General features: G+C 49.6%; 1 protein-coding gene across 1 annotated transcript in view; it reads left to right on the top strand.

Annotated features, from left to right (window-relative positions):
• LOC140408485 (uncharacterized) overlaps positions 1 to 17,475 on the top strand; it is a 51,325-nt gene that overhangs the window by 12,159 nt on the left and 21,691 nt on the right. The window contains exons 2-4 of the mRNA XM_072495738.1: positions 2,364 to 2,499; positions 6,195 to 6,289; positions 11,940 to 12,075. Coding sequence (XP_072351839.1) covers positions 2,364 to 2,499; positions 6,195 to 6,289; positions 11,940 to 12,075 — 367 coding nt within the window. The remainder of the gene's footprint in view (positions 1 to 2,363; positions 2,500 to 6,194; positions 6,290 to 11,939; positions 12,076 to 17,475) is intronic.

Here is a 17,475-nt window from a genome sequence, read left to right as displayed (position 1 = left end):
CACCTGCCCCACCCTGCCACCCACCTGCCCCACCCTGCCATCCACCTGCCCCACCCTGCCGTCCACCTGCCCCACCCTGCCATCCACCTGCCCCACCCTGCCATCCACCTGCTCCCCTCTGCCATCCACCTGCCCCACCCTGCCATCCACCTGCCACACCCTGCCATCCACCTGCTCCCCTCTGCCATCCACCTGCCCCACCCTGCCATCCACCTGCTCCCCTCTGCCATCCACCTGCCCCACCCTGCCATCCTCCTGCCCCATCCTGCCATCCACCTGCCCCACCCTGCCATCCTCCTGCCCCACCCTGCTATCCACCTGCCCACCCTGCCATCCACCTGCCCCATCCTGCCATCCACCTGCCCCACCCTGCCATCCACCTGCCCCACCCTGCCATCCACCTGCCCCACCCTGCCATCCACCTGCCCCACCCTGCCATCCTCCTGCCCCATCCTGCCATCCACCTGCCACACCCTGCCATCCGCCTGCCACACCCTGCCATCCGCCTGCCCCACCCTGCCATCCACCTGCCCCACCCTGCCATCCTCCTGCCCCACCCTGCCATCCGCCTGCCCCACCCTGCCATCCGCCTGCCCCACCCTGCCATCCACCTGCACCACCCTGCCATCCGCCTGCCCCACCCTGCCATCCACCTGCTCCACCCTGCCATCCGCCTGCCCCACCCTGCCATCCGCCTGCCCCACCCTGCCATCCACCTGCACCACCCTGCCATCCGCCTGCCCCACCCTGCCATCCGCCTGCCCCACCCTGCCATCCACCTGCCCCACCCTGCCATCCACCTGCTCCCACCCTGCCATCCGCCTGCTCCCATCTGCCATTGTGAGTGTGCGTTGGTTTTTGTGAGTATTTGTATAATTTTAGGTCTCATTTTCCTGCTCCCTGTGGTTTGCAATATTCCGTGTGTACGGATTTTCAGTATGTGAGAGGTATTGTGTAAGCTACTCACAAATTGGCCCTTTTAAGATAATATGCAGGTCCGGCCAAATTCTGCGAGACCACTGAAGAAAGTTGGAAATGTGAAGAAAAATGGTTCCAACGCTGTGAACGTGCAAATCCTGCTGCCATTTTCAGTGCCAGCTATTTTCAGCGATGGAGGAAAGTGGGTGGAGCAGGAACCCACAAGCTGCTGCTGTGACATTGCTGCCACTATTCTGGAAATGTGCATTTCAGAACTACTGCAATTTACAGTGGGGTAGTTGCCTTTTGGAAGTCTTTCCGAATCACACCCTGCAGAATGGATACGTGAACCATTGACTGCAAGAGAGAAAAATATAAAAGGGTAGGAAAAATGGTGTTGCCTCCTTTACAGTTCATCATAAAATGCTGTACCCTGAGTTATATCTGTGTTCACTAGAATGAGGGATGACAGACATAACTGTAATTGGACAAAGTCAGTGACCATGAAATCAATTAGCTGCTTGGTTGTTTCTTCTGACAACTGACAAGCTGTCACGTGAAAGAACAGCATTAGAAAGTTGGAAAAGTCTTCAGATTCATTGGAGGAGTTTATCTACTGGATTAAGTCCTATTCTGCAATGTAAAATATTGAAAGGCTAGACCACTGTGAGAGTCAGAGTTCATTGTTGAATATCTTCCACCTTGGTTTCATTCATTTGTAACATAGTAACACAGCCATCTGTTTGGCTGTTTGAAAGCTTTGACAGATGCATGAGCTATTGGTTGTTTTCAAAAGCATTAAGGATTTCTTACTACAGAGTTTATTTTCACAACTTTCCTTGAGCATATCGGTTTTGTGGCTTGGCTGTCTTCAAAGGTACTAATGGATTCTGTACTGCAAAGTTTGTTCACATGGCTGTAACGGGGAATCTTGATAGAAAAATTAGCTTTTCAAAGGCACACAAATTTTTTAATACTTTTTTGGATTCTGTCTTTGACGAGGTGATGGGATGAGGCGAGCGGAGTAGGGGCAATAAGAGTTGGGGTAGATATTAGAAGGGGAAATGGACTGCGAAGGTAGGAGGAGGTTAGGCTGAGGGAGTTAAGAGTGCTGACGGGTTAAAGAGGTGAAAAACGTGAGGGGTGGGGCTTTACACTCATCTCCAGAGCTGTACTGATGTCACCGCAGATGGAGCTGCACCATTTAACCTGGTTGCCTCGGCATCAGCCCATCTCTGTCTCTATCTCCAGTGGGGCCCACCCTCCTGGAGATTAGAATCCAACCTAGTTGCCCTGCTGGGATGGAAGTGGAATAGAGGGGCCTGGAAAAATCCTGACTCCCCATTTCCACCTACATGATGAAAACATCATCAAAAACAGATAAATGGATACTTCTGTGAAATCAAAATACTTATTTAAGGGTCTGTAATATTTTTCTGTTCCAGGCACACCTATCGAAAGGACAATAGTGGAGCCACATTGCCAATGTCTCCGTTCGTCTTCTGAATTAATCAGCCCAGAGATGATGAGGAATATTGAAATATTTCCAATTACTTCTAATTGTTCACGTGTGGAAGTGATGTAAGTCTTATTCACCAACTAACTGGTTGTGAATATAATGGTATTTATAAAGGATCAATATGTTTATTTCCCATTGATTGTGGGTAGATCGGGGGCAGGAACAATCCAATGGGTCATCAGGTGAAATGAAATGAAAATGTTAATCGCTTATTGTCACAAGTAGGCTTCAATGAAGTTACTGTGAAAAGCCCCGAGTTGCCACATTCCGGCGCCTGTTCGGGGAGGCTGGTACAGGAATTGAACCGTGCTGCTGGCCTGCTGTAGTCTGCTTTCAAAGCCAGCGATTTAGCCCAGTGTGCGAAACCAGGTGGGGATTGGAACAGGATACCGAGACATGAGGGAGTCAAGAGAGAGAAGACCAACTCTGCAGGAGAATAATCTGATGTTGGAAAGTTCTTAAAATAGGGACCAAAGGCAGGATTCTCCGGCGGCCGACACCGGAATCGGGAAACGCGATTGGGAGGAGAATTGCACGTCAGCCGTAAATCGTGGCTGGCGCTGGGTGCCCGATGGAATGCCACGCTCCGGTGCCTTGACAGCGGTGTCAATGCGTTCTACTCTGCACTTACAGTAAACGCCGTTGGCATATCATTAACAGGCCTGACCCTGTATTCCCTGGGGCCCCCGCGATGGTCCGCCTTTGCCAGGAAGAATTACCAATGGCGAGTTTCACTAGTGGTTTTAAAAATCGGGAAACAGGGGCCGTGGCTGCTGAGGGCAGGAGAGGAGGTAGGGCAAGTTCCTAGAGACGTGACCATGGGCTGCCGGTCCTGCCGCTGGCAGGGCTGGTGGGGGGCATCTGCCAGGGCCGGGTGGGTGTCATGTGAGAGTACCTTTAAGAAATGGATGTTTCGCAAATAGCTGTAGTGGATGTACCTTTAAGAAATGGGTATTTGTCAAACAGCTGCAGTGATGCCAGAGAGTGGGTGGAGCTGGGCTGTCTGTCTGCTTTTACTTTCGCATTGGGCTGTCTGCTACAGGGTGTGTTTTAGTTTCGTTTTGAGAGCTGGATAGCTGCAGGCAGAGCAAGCAGCTGTATACGGATCTCTCTCTGCAATCTAAAGACTGTCTCCAGATCATTTGAGGATTTAAAAGTGAGAACTGCTCTAAGTAGAGAATTTAAACCTGATCTTTGTGTTTAAAAGGGTCTTTTGTCTTATGGATGTTGCAAGGAAAGATTAAGGGATACTTATAAAATATTGTATCTGTGTGGAGGATTGGTGTTGATAGTTGTTAAGATGTTTACTGTGGGTTTATAATGTGTCGACTGGATTCATAAATAAACAGTGTTTTTTTGTTTAAACATACTTTAACTCTTTGTTGCATCACACCTGTAAAGTGGGCTCTTGTGCACCCCATAACCAAAATCATTTAAAAGTTGTGGGACAGGTGAACTCCATGATACACTTTGGGGTTCTCTAAACCCTGGCCCGTAATACGGGGAAGTGGAGGGGTTGCCCAGGGGAAGGGCCGTAGGATCTGGGTGACCTCCCGTTCCCCCAGGACCGGAGTGTCCAGGCATGGACCGCCATTGCGGTGGTCTGCAAGGCAGATATCTTACTGCACACGCCACTGACCGCCCACTGTGGCCCATGGTTATGCAGAGTGACACCGGCCGTCTGGGTATCCCTGCTACCCACCCCGCAAACCCCCCCCCTTCCCACACAATCGGGAGCCACCCACCAGCGGGACATCACACGGTCCACCCCAGGAGGATGCCCACAGTAGCCCCAATAGGAGGGTGCCTGATGGGGGCCGCAGAGTGTACCTCTGGGATGGGTAGGGCCAGGCATCAGTACCCCTGCCAGCAGGGACGGGTGACGGGACCAGAGGTGCCCACTGTGCTGGCATCGACTGGTCCAGGGGTGCGATGCGGAGGACAGAGTGCCGGGGAAACAGCTGGGGATGAGAGGGAGGGGGAGGGGAGCGGGACATGCGGGGGCAGCGGCTGCATTGCAGACCGGGGCCACCATGTAGCCCGTTGGACCTGGTTGGGCATGGGGTTACGCACCATGCTAACATGTCTGCCTTTCATCCCCTGCAGACAATGGACTTTGGAATCCAAACAGTAATAGTTGCCATCACCTTACCCGCCGCAGTCCTGGGCAGCCATTCCCTGCCAGCCACTGAGACTGTACGATGGGGATTTGTGCCAGGGGCACGGTACTGCCTTCTCACCCTGGCTGCTCTGAGGAGGTCGTGAAGCTTCTTGCAACATTGCTGGCAAGTCCTGGCGGTGGGGCACACGGCGTTCACTTCCTCCACCCAAGCCCGGTGTACTGCGACGGGTGGCAAGCTCCTTCTCATCCCGAGGAACAGGATGATCCGCTTCCCCTCCACAGTGTCCAGCAGGATTTCCAGCTCTGCGTCCATGAACCGGGGTGCCGCTCTCTGTGCTGCCATCTTGTTGGCTGAGATAAGCGTGTGTGGGAGGGGAGTGCTGATATGCACTTGCAGCTTATCAGCCTCTCGAGTGGTAACCTCGACCTTGGCGAATCGGACACCGATTTTCATTGGAATCAATCGTGTGGCATCCATTCTAGCCTATTAACGAAGCATGGATTGCTTTGGAAATGCTGCCAAGTTAGTTGTCATTGAAGTCCGCGATTCAGTTCCAGCGCCAACACTTAGTTTCTAAAACCGAGAATCCCGCCCCAAGACTTTTAATTGAATCAGTTTGATACCAATTGAGAGCCGGGAAGGGTAAAGGTGTCAGTATGGGATGAGCGATGGTGTTAGTCGGTTCAGGCCAAGAATGTAAATTTCCTGGGGGCTGAGTTAAGGACTCAAATGGGTACAGGAACTGGACAGAGTAACATGGCTGCTATAGAAACTGGGGCTCTCTGGATTGTTACCAATATTGTACAATCTGAAATGCAGCAAGTTTCCTTCCCCACTGACCGAAAAGCAAAATACTGCAGTCATTGAATATCTGAACTACAACAGAAAATATCGGAAAGTGGGAGAGACACCTGTGTGGTGTCTTTTCCAGAAGTGTCACTGAGGCACTGAACAGGCCACCCATGGGTTTCCTTGGGTTCCAGGACCCAGAGGCCGGCAGCTCTCCCGTACTCAGCTGCTCCACCAGGGAAGCACTGGCTGCTGCTGGTACAGCATCTACCCAGACCTCAGATCAAGGAGAGACCCAGGTACAGGTATGGATGGCACAAACGTGTTTTCAGAGCATCTTTGAACAAGTGGCCCATCTACTGGGAACCCAATGACACCAGAGTTTGATTGTCGAGCACAGCCATTCCCTGCCAGCTACTGAGTTAGGACCAGCAGTGACAGGCTACGACCCTTAAATAGGCATTAATTAATTGGGCCACAATTCTTGGTGGTATGGGGAGGCTTTCCACCATGGTCTTAATCGAGATAGGAGAAATCAGGTGGCGGAGTCTTTTCAGGAAGGTTAACGGAAGCTCTGCAAACAGCTCCTCATTTTTCTATCGGACACTTCACCAAACTTCCAGATTCAACTTTGAGTTCAACAATTTTAGTAAGCATTACCTGTCCCATTATCACCAATTTCATCTTTCGCCATCATCCTCTTTTGCTATTTTGCAGGTTAACCAGCCACCCACATTAAAAAGACACAGACAAGTTGGATACAAGGAAGTAGTTATACAGATAGATTGTATTTACAGTGTGGCTGCATTACTGAGAATTTAAAATAATTTTACAACTCTTTACAGAATCTCTCTTACAAATGAGACAAGATTTTGCGTGAATTCTGAAGCCAGCTGGGTGAAGCCAATGATTAACAGGACGTTGCAGCAACATTTTGAGGGTAAGTTTCTATTTTGTGTGTCAATGAAGATGAGGGATAGGGATCTTAGTTCACTTGTATACATGGCACAAAGGCAGGGACAATGTAAAGGACAGAGGACTAAATGTTCTCGCAGGCCTCGGGATTCCAATACTCGGATCAAATGGGGATCCCACACCTGAGATTGCCAGGAGCAAGACTGGCAAAGGGAGATTCCTGCAGGCGGCCTCCTATTTGCCCGTTTCTGAGCTTGTTGTCTAATTAATGACAGTGGGAGACCCCAATGCTGCAGCTGTCGGCCTCCCCACTCTTCTGTAACTTTACCCAGTCTGTGATATTTTCAGTACTTTGTGTCCTTATCCCCTATTCCCAAGGACCAGGGGCTGGATTCTCCGATCCACGACTGTCATATGAGGAGATGGACTGTCATATGAGGAGAGATTGACTAGGTTGGGATTGTTCTCGTGGAGTTCAGAAGAACGAGGGGGGATCTCATAGAGAATTATAAAATTCTAACAGGACTAGACAGGGTAGATGCAGGGAGGATGTTCCTGATGGTGGGTGTGTCCAGAACCAGGGGCAAAATTCTCCTACCCGCCCCGCCACATTTCTGCCCTACCGGCCGGCGCGAGTCTCCGTAACACCGGCCGGTCAATGGGGTTTCCCATTGTGGGGCAGCCCCACGGCATCGGGAAACCCCCAGGCGCCGGCAAAACGGAGACTCCCGCCGGCGGAGAATGACGCCCATGAACTTTGTTTAGGGTCCCCCACTCCCATATCGGTGAGCTCATATTCTGCAAGCTCCACGGGGTAGAGGATCATCCCTACCTGGTAACGTAGGGGAGTCTTTTACTCCACACGCGGTAGTCTCTGCTACTACTCTTGGATGTGTGTGTCTCTCCTGCAAGTGGAGGAAACGGCGGAAGTGTCACACTGGGACGACTTCGCAGGAGAGAGAGAAAGCGAGCCACTGTTCATGCCTGACCAGTGAACTCGCTTGAGCGAGCGTATTCGAGGAGCCGAACCCCCACGTTTGTAGACTTCAGAAATCGCGTCCGGCGCCAGGGCGGAGAACCCAGTTCCACGCATGGAATTGGGACTGGCGCCGGTTTCACGATTCTCCGGCCCCCGAAAGCGGCATACTCGGGGATTACGCCACGCCGCGTATCCCCCAACTGCGGCCATTGCCGGGGGCCCGCCCCGCTATTCTCCACCCCCGACCGGCCGAAGTCCCGATGGCGTGGATCTAATATGTTCCCAGCCGTTCGGGAAACCCGCGAGGCGGCTGCGGACTCAGTCTGAGACCGCCATGGTCGGGGGCGGGCCGATCGGAGGGCATGGGGGCCTCATACCGGACCGGGGTATTTTTGAACGGGCGGTCTAGGTCGAGCACACGGCCGATCTGTTTACGCAGTCCAGCTCCGCGGTCTGAGTCTGCCATGGAGCATGGCGCGGGCGCTGGAGGCCACGCCGTCCTCCCGGTGGCACGGTCCAATTGTGCTTTTAAAAATCGTGAAACCGGTGTCATGGCTGCTGAGGGAGAGCGAGGCAGTACGGAAAGCATCCACCATCGTCATAGTGTGCTGACAGTTGTGCTGCTGACCGGGGGGCTTCAGCCAGGGCTGGGGGGAAGAGCGGGGGGTGGCCAGGAGGTGGGTTGTGGGGTCGGGGTGGACGGTCATGTAACACCATGCTAACAGCCCACTGTGAAATTAGGGCCACAGGTCATATAGGTGTCCCCCAGGGGCAACACAGTGGCGCAGTGGTTAGCACTGCAGCCTCACGGCACTGAGGTCCCAGCTTTGATTTCGGCTCTGGGTCACTGTCCGTGTGGAGTTTGCACATTCTCCCCGTGTTTGCATGGGTTTTGCCCCCACAACCCAAAAATGTGCAGGGTAGGTGGATTAGCCACGCTAAATTGCTCCTTAATTGGCAAAAATGAATTGGGTACTCTAATAATTAAAAAAATATATAGGTGTCCCCCTAGGGCACCTCCGCCAGGTGCCCTCTGGTCCCAGCTGACACATCAGCTGCATGGGTGTGCTCCAGCACAACCAGTGCTATCTTGTTGGCTGGGATAAGTGTGTGTGGGGAGTGTAATGTGTATACGTGGCTGCAGCTTGTCAGCCTCCCGGGTGTCAATCACGGACCCGTCGAATCCCGTACCGTTTTTCATTGGAATCGATTGTGTTCTATGCAGCACCGATGATAGCTGCTTTATAGTAGCGGAATCGATCAGGTTCGGCGCCAGTTTTCTGTTGTGAAAGTCCACAATAACAGCATTAGCGTCAAGTACCTCCCCGGTTCTTTTGAAAATATCCCGGTCCAAGAACCCCCAATTTAAATGTTCTGAAAGCCCGCTGATGATATGTGTGCGAGAGTGTTCCAACCTGACTGGTTTCACATGGTGAATTGTTTATTTAGATATTAGTTTGAAACGGTTGCAGAAACAGTGAAAACTCTCTTTCATCAAAGAGCAATAAAAGCATTTATTAAAGAGGATAAATACAATGAAACACTACAAAGAACTATCTTATGCTTCGGCACATTAATAGTAAGCACTTAGCCCTTGAAAGATGGAAACCCAAAAGCATCTGTTTTCTCCATAATCCTAAACTCTACTGAGACCCCTCCATTTCTCAAACAAGCATCTTAACCAATCACTTGGTCAAATCTAGCCAGTGACTTCCACATCATACAGCTTAAGTGACCAGGACCGAGAAATGGTGTTCGGTTGAGCAAAGAAAACAGTCTTTTGCACAAAGTGGCTTTTTGCCTTCAGCACTTCACCTCCAGCTGAGCTGTTTCTTGAGTTTGCCCGGTCCTCATTCTCTCTTGTTGTTGCTGCTTCAACATCGCATCAGTGACTGACTACTGCTTCCTAGCTCACAGCCCTCTGACCATTAAATCTATCAACTGCAAAGAACACCTTGTTCCCTATTTCCTTGTTCCTTCCTTTCACTTACTTGCTGCCAATACATGGTTTACAAAATACATGGCAAATTGATATGACTTGTGAAAATTTTTTGTGACAATGGTTGCAAAATTTACTGACGGTGCATAGATAGGTAGGAAATTGAACTGTAAAAAGAACATAAGGAGTTTACAAAGGGGCGTAGATACGTTAAGTGAATGGGCAAAAGCCTGGCAAATGGAGTATTATTGAAATGATGAGAGATTGCAGAGCTCTGAGGTATAGAGGGATCTGGGTGCCTCAGTGCATGAATCACAAAAGGCTAGTAAACAGGTCCAGCAAGTAATGAGGAAAGCTAATGGAATTTTATTGTTTATTATGAGGGGAATTGATTACTAAATAGGGAGGTTATACTTCAGTTGTACAGAGCATTGGTGAGACCACATAGAATCGTAGAATAATAGAACCAAAGTCAGTGCAGAAGGAGGCCATTTGGTCCATTGAGTCGGCACTGACCCTTCGAATGAGCACTCTATCCATGTCCACCCCACCCTATCCCCGTAACCCCATAACCTAACCTGCACAATCCTTGGGCACTCAGGACAATTTAGCATGGCCAATCCACCTAACCGCACATCTTTGGACTGTTGGAGGAAACTGGAGCACCCGGAGGAAACCCACACAGATACAGGAAAACATACAAACTCCACACAGACAGTCACCCAAGACCGGAATTGAACAGGTCCCTGGTGATGTGAGGAGGCAGTGCTAACCACTGCTCTGCCGTGTCTGTGAACCAACATAAATTATGCAGCAGGGGAGGCAGTGGGGTAGTGGTATTGTCACTGGGCTAGTTATCCAGAGGCCCAAAGCCATGTTCTGGGGACATGGGTTAGAATCCTGCCATGGCAGATGGTGAAATTTGAATTCATTAAAACAAATCTGGAATTAAATGTCTAGTGATAACCATGAAACCATTGTCGATTGTCATAAAAACCCATCTGGTTCACTAATGTCCTTTAGGGAAGAAAATCTGTCGTCCTTATCTGGTCTGGGGTACAATGTGACTCCAGACCCACAGCAATGTGGTTGATGCTTAGATGCCATCAGGGATGGACAATAAATGCTGGCCCAGCCAGCAATGCCCACATCCCATGAACGAAAGAAAAAGTAATTCCAAACTCCAAACAGGGATATATATGCCCACATGCCATTAATGTTTAAAAGCAACTTTTCTATCTTTAATAATCTGTTTTGGATTTGCACTTTCTACTTCCCTCTCGCAAGACTGCTGTCGTTTATAACCCAACAGTCTGCGACCAGTTTTACATTCACAGAATATCAATGCCTTTTCTATACTCAGACAACCCAGCTCATGTTAGTGGAAATAACAATGACTGTGCATGTTGCTAGGTACACAATTCCCTGTGTATATTAAAGGATATTGCGTACAGTATCGGTCTCCTTGTTTAAGGAGTAATGTGTTGGGAGCAGTTTAGAGATGGTTTACGAGACTAATAGCTGGAAAGGGTGGGTTGTCTTATGTGGAAAGGTTGGATATGTTTGGTTTGCTTCCAGTAGAGTTTAGAAGAATCAAAGGAACTGAAGAATTCTGTACTGAGAGTTTACTTGCTCTGTTGTCATGGGGAATCTTGACAGAAATATGGGGCACGATTCTCCGAGCCCTGCGTCGGGCCGGAGAATCGCCGCAACCGCGCCACGACGCCGGCGCACGATTCTCCGAGGTGCGGACAATCGGCGCCATTTGCGCCGGCGCGTTTCACACGGCGCCGGCCGCGGGCTGCTTGAATCGGCGGGGCCGCCGATTCTCTGGCCCGGATGGGCCGAGCGGCTGTGCAGAAAAAGCAGAGTCCCGCCGGCGCCGTTCACCACTGGTCGCTGTCGGCGGGAACTCTGCGCGAAGGGTCGGGGGGTGCGGCCTGTGTGGCGGGGAAAGGTGCTCCTTCACCGGGGGGGGGCCTCCAATGGGGTCTGGCCCGCGTTCGGGGCCCCCCAATCAGCGGGCCGGCCTCTCTCCCCCCGGGCCTACTTTGTTGCACGGCTGGCCCCTGAACCCCCACGCCATGTTGCGTAGGGGCCGGCGCGCTGAAGAAGTCCCCCGCCCATGCGCAGGTTGGCGCAGCGCCCATTTGGCACTGGGAAGGGAGGCTGGAGCGGCGTGAACCGCTCCAGCGCCATGTTGGCCCCCTGTGGGGGACAGAATCGGTCGTCCCTGTGTCCATTTTGCGCCACCGTGAAACGCGACGGCGTTCACAACGGCGCAAACACTTAGTCTCCATTTTGGAGAATCGCTCCCATGAGCTTTTCAGAAACATCCAAATGTTATTACCTCTATGGATACTGGGTGAGTGGAATGAACTAGGAGTGGGAAGGATGAGGGGAGGGTAAGAAGTGGGCTAGTTGCAGAGCGATAGGGAGGAGATAGTGGGGGCAGAGGGCGGGAAAAGGTTGGGATGAGGGAGTTGAGGGTGCTGACAGGGGTGAGGGGGTGAAAGGGGTGAGGGGGGAACTGGCTCTCTCGGCACCATCCCATCTCCAGGTCGTCCCACCCTCCTGAAGATGAGAATCCCGCCCAGCTGCCCTGCTGGGATGGAAGTGGGATTGAGGGGCTTGGAAAGCTCCTGACTCCCCATTTCCACCCCCATGATGAAAACATCATCAAAAACAGAAAAATGGATACTTCTGTGAAATCAAAATTTACAATGTTTAAGTGTGTTTAATCTTTTCCTGTTACAGGCACACACACCATAACGAGGAATATTCAGCCAAGATGCAATTGTGCCAACCACATTTCTCACAGCATCGATCCAAATACAATGAAGAATATTGAAATAATTCCAATTACTTCCCATTGTTCACGTGTGCAAGTGATGTAAGTCTTATTCACTAACTAACTGTGAATATAATGGTATTTATAAAGGATCAATATGTTTATTTCCCATTGTTTGTGGGTAGCCCGGTGGCAGGAACAATCCAATGAGTCATCAGGTGGGGATTGGAACAGGATCCCGAGAAATGAAGGAGTCAAGAGAGAGAAGACCAACTCTGCAGAAGAGCAATTTGATGTTGGAATGTTCTCAAAGTAGGAACCAAGGTTTTTATTGGAATCAGTTTATCCATAGAATCTCTACAGTGCAGAAGGAAGCCATACAGCTCATCAAGTCTGCACCGACCCTCTGAAGGAGCATTCTAGCTGGACCCACTCCCCCGCCCTATCCCCTTAACGGCGTGCATTGATCATGGCCAATCCACCTAACCTGCACGACTTTGGATTGTGAGAGGAAACTGGAGCACCCGGAGTAAACCCATGCAGACACAGGGAGAACGTGCAAACGCCACACAGTCACCCGAGGCTGGAATTGAACCCGGGTCCCCAGTGCTGTCGGACAGCAGTGCCAACCACTATGCCATCCAATTTTGAAACCAATTGAGAGCCAGGACGGGTAATGTTGTCAATATGGGATGAACGATGGCGTTAGTTGGTTCAGACCAAGAATGTAAATTTCCAGGGGACTGAGTTAAGGACTGAAATGGAGATAGGAACTGGACAGAGTAACATGGCTGCTATAGAAACTGGGGCTCTCTGGATTGTTACCAATATTGTACAATCTGAAATGCAGCAAATTCCCTTCCCCACTGACAGAAAAGCAAAACACTGCAGTCATTAGACATCTGAAATAAATGGAAAATATTGGAAAGCCAGAGAGACACCTGTGTCGCACCTTTTCAGGAAGTGCCACTCAGGCACATAACAGGCCACCCGTAGGTCCTTTCCTGGAGTTCAAGGCCAGCAGCTCTTCTGTACTCAGCAGCTCCACCGGTAGGCACTGGCTGCTGCTGGTACTGAATCTACCCAAGCCTCAGATCAAGGAGAGACCCAGGTCCAGGTATGGATGGCAGGATAGTGTTTTCAGAGCAAGTGGCCCGTCCACTGGGAACCCACAAGCAATGTCACCAAGGTTTGTTCGTTGAGTGCTGCTATTCCCCGCCAGTTACTGAGTTAGTACCAGCAGTAACAGGCTGCGACGCTTAAATGGGCATTAATTATTTGGGCCTCAATTGGACGTAGTATAGGGAGGCCGTCTATGGGCTTTCCTTCCATCTAGACGCGGGTGGTTGGGTGGTGGGTGTCCCAATCTGCCACTTTCCAGTCCGATGAAATGCCCCTTGTCATAAAACTCTTCACAGGGAGGGCACAAGCTTCTGCCCATTATTTCACATCAATGAGCTTTCATCAGAGTTGAAAAAAATGTTCCCTATATTTTTAATAATTTGGAGGTCTTGTGACATAGTAACTTCCTGAAGTCTGGGCCAGACGTTCCAGTTTCAAGTGCCACTTCAGGACTTGATAGTGATGGAAGGTGCCTAAAGCAAGACTATTGTGAGGCCAAGAGGAACTCCAGTGAAAATGCAGCAAGGCCTCTGTTTGCAAACCCTGTACAAACCAATTGAACTTTCATGAGTGCTAGAATTTGGCAACAACAGTTAAGGAGCACAATAATATTAATAATAATCATTTATGGTCACGAGTAGGCTTCAATGAAGTTACTGTGAAAAGCCCCTAGTCGCCACATTCCGGTGCCTGTTCGGAGAGGCCGGTACGGGAATTGAAGCCGCGCTGCTGGCATTGTTCTGTATAACAAGTCAACCTTTTAGCCCACCGTGCTAAACCAGCCCCTAAATTACAAATTACAAACCACTGTAGAACTTTGCCAAGCATAAGAACAAAGAACAAAGAAAATTACACCACAGGACCAGGCCCTTCGGCCCTCCCAGCCTGCGCCGCTCCAGATCCTTTATCTAAACCTGTCTTCTATTTTCCAAGGATCTACTTCCCTCTGTTCCCCATCCGTTCATATATCTGTCTAGATGCATCTTATATGATGCTATCGTGCCCGCCTCTACCGCCTCCGCTGGCAAAGCGTCCCAGGCACCCACCACCCTCTGCGTAAAAAACTTTCCACGCACATCTCCCTTAAACTTTCCCCCTCTCACCTTGAAATCGTGACCCCTTGTAATTGACACCCCCACTCTTGGAAAAAGCTTGTTGCTATCCACCCTGTCCATACCTCCCATAATTTTGTAGACCTCAATCAGGCCCCCCCCTCAACCTCCATCTTTACAACGAAAACAATCCTAATCTACTCAACCTTTCTTCATAGTTAGCACCCTCCATACCAGGCAACATCCCGGTGAACCTCCTCTGCACCCTCTCTAAAGCATCCACATTCTTCTGGTAATGTGGCGACCAGAACTGCATGCAGTATTCCAAATGTGGCCTAACCAAAGTCCTATACAACTGTAACATGACCTGCCGACTCCTGTACTCAATACCGCGTCCGATGAAAGCAAGCATGCGATATGCCTTCTTGACCACTCTATCGATCTGCGTTGCCACCTTCAGGGTACAATAGACCTGAACTCCCAGATCTCTCTGTACATCAATTTTCCCCAGGACTCTTCCATTGACCGGATAGTCCGCTCTTGAATTAGATCTTCCAAAATGGATCACCTCGCATTTGCCTGGATTGAACTCCATCTGCCATTTCTCTGCCCAACTCTCCAATCTATCTATATTTTGCTGTATTCTCTGACCGTCCTCCTCGCTATCTGCAACTCCACCAATCTTAGTATCATCTGCAAACTTGCTAATCAGACCACCTTTACCTTCGTCCAGATCATTTATGTATATCACAAACAACAGTGGTCCGAGCACGGATCCCTGTGGAACACCACTAGTCAACTTTATCAAACGCCTTACTTAAGTCCATGTATATGACATCTACAGCCCTACCCTCATCAATTAACTTTGTCACTTCCTCAAAGAATTCTATTAGGTTTGTAAGACATGACCTTCCCGGGACAAAACCATGCTGCCTATCACTGATAAGTCTATCTTCTTCCAAATGTGAATAGATCCTATCTCTCAGTATCTTCTCCAACAGTTTGCCTACCACTGACGGTCAAGCTCACAGGTCTATAATTTCCTGGATTATCCCTGCTACCCTTCTTAAACAAAGGGACAACATTAGCAATTCTCCAGTCCTCCGGGGCCTCACCCGTGCTCAAGGATGCTGCAAAGATATCTGTTAAGGCCCCAGCTATTTCGTCCCTCGCTTCCCTCAGTAACCTGGGATAGATCCCATCCGGACCTGGGGACTTGTCAACCATAATGCCTTTTAGAATACCCATAACTTCCTCCTTCCTTATGCCGACTTGACCTAGAGTATTTAAACATCCATCCTTTGCCTCAACATCCGTCATGTCCCTCTCCTTGGTGAATACCGATGCAAAGTACACATTAAGAATCTCACCCATTTCCTCTGACTCCACGCATAAATTCCCTCTTTTGTCTTTGAGTGGGCCAATCCTTTCTCTTGTTACCCTCTTGCTCCTTATATATGAATAAAAGGCTTTGGGATTTTCCTTAACCCTGTTAGCCAAAGATATTTCATGACCCTTTCAGCCCTCTTTATTGCGCCTTTGAGATTTGTCCTACTTTCCCGATATTCCTCCAAAGCTTCATCAGTTTTAAGTCGCCTAGATCTTATGTATGCTTCCTTTTTCATCTTAGCTAGTCTCACAATTCCACCCGTCATCCATGGTTCCCTAATCTTGCCATTTCTATCCCTCATTTTCATAGCGACATGTCTGTCCTGCACTCTAATCAACCTTTCCTTAAAAGACTCCCACATTTCAAATGTGGATTTACCCTTAAACAGCTGCTCCCAATCCACATTCCCAAGCTCCTGCCGAATTTTGTTATACTTGACCTTTCCCCAATTTTGCACTCTTCCTTTAGGACCACTCTCGTCTTTGTCCATGAGTATTCTAAAACTTACGGAATTGTGAACGCTATTCCCAAAGTAATCACCGACTGAAACTTCAACCACCTGGCCGGGATCATTCCCCAATACCAGTTCCAGTTTGGCCCCATCCCGAGTTGGACTATTTACATACTGCTCTAAAAAACTCTCTTGGATGCTCCTTAGAAATTCTGCCCCATCTACGCCTCCAACACTAGATGAGTCACATTCAATGTTGGGGAAGTTAAAATCTCCCATCACGACCACCCTATTGCGCTTACATTTTTCTATAATCTGTCTACATATTTGTACCTCTACTTCTTGCTCGCTTTTGGGAGGCCTGGAGTAAAGTCCCAACAATGTCACTGCATCCTTCCTATTTCTTAGCTCTACCCATATTGCCTCAATGCTTGAATCCTCCACCGTGCCCTCCTTAATCACAGCTGTGATTTAATCTCTGACCAGTAATGCAACTCCTCCACCCCTTTTACCTCCCTCTCTATCCCTCCTGAAGCATCTATACCCTGGGATATTTAGTTGCCAGTCTTGCCCTTCCCTCAACCAAGTCTCAGTAATACCAATAACATCATATTCCCAGGTACTAATCCAAGCCCTAAGTTCATCTGCCTTACCTGCTACGCTTCTCGCATTGAAACAATGCACCTCAGACCACCTGTCCTTTTGCGTTCATCATCTCTTCCCTGTCTACTCTTTCCCTTAGTCACATTGAGTTTATTATCTAGTACCTTACTGGCTTTAGTTGCTGCCTCTTTAGTGACCTCTACCTTCCTAATCTGGTTCCAATCCCCCTGCCACATTAGTTTAAAACCTCCCCGACAGTGTTAGCAAAATCACCCCCTAGGACATTGATTCCAGTCCTGCCCAGATGTAGACCATCCGATTTGTAATGGTCCCACCACCCCCAGAACCGGTTCCAATGTCCCAAACATCTGAGCCCCTCCCTCCTGCACCATCTCTCAAGCCACATATTCTTTCTGTCTATTCTTGAATTTCTACTCTGACTGTCTTGTGGCACTGGTAGAAATCCTGAGATTACTACTTTTGAAGTCCTACTTTTTAACTTATCTCCTAACTCCCTAAATTCTGATTGTAGGACCTCATCCCTTTTTTTACCTATACCGTTGGTGCCTATATGCACCATGACAACTGGCTGTTCACTCTCCCCCTTCAGTACGTCCTGCAGCCGATCTGAGACATCCCTGACCCGTGCACCCGGGAGGCAACATACCATTCGGGAGTCTCGTTTACGACTACAGAAACGTCTGTCTACTCCCCATACAATTGAATCCGGTATGACTATAGCCCTGCCAGTCTTTTTCCCACCCTTCTGTGCAGCAGAGCCAGCCACGATGCCATGAGCCTGGCTACTACTGCCTTCCCCTGGTGAGTCATCTCCCCCAACAGTATCCAAAACGGTATATCTGTTTTGGAGGAAGATGACTGCA

The sequence above is a fragment of the Scyliorhinus torazame genome, chromosome 3 (genome assembly GCF_047496885.1).
Source record: "Scyliorhinus torazame isolate Kashiwa2021f chromosome 3, sScyTor2.1, whole genome shotgun sequence".
In the NCBI taxonomy this organism is placed as follows: Eukaryota; Metazoa; Chordata; class Chondrichthyes; order Carcharhiniformes; family Scyliorhinidae; genus Scyliorhinus; species Scyliorhinus torazame.
The sequence above is the reverse complement of the archived record's forward strand: the minus strand, read 5'-3'. Positions and strand labels throughout refer to the sequence as shown.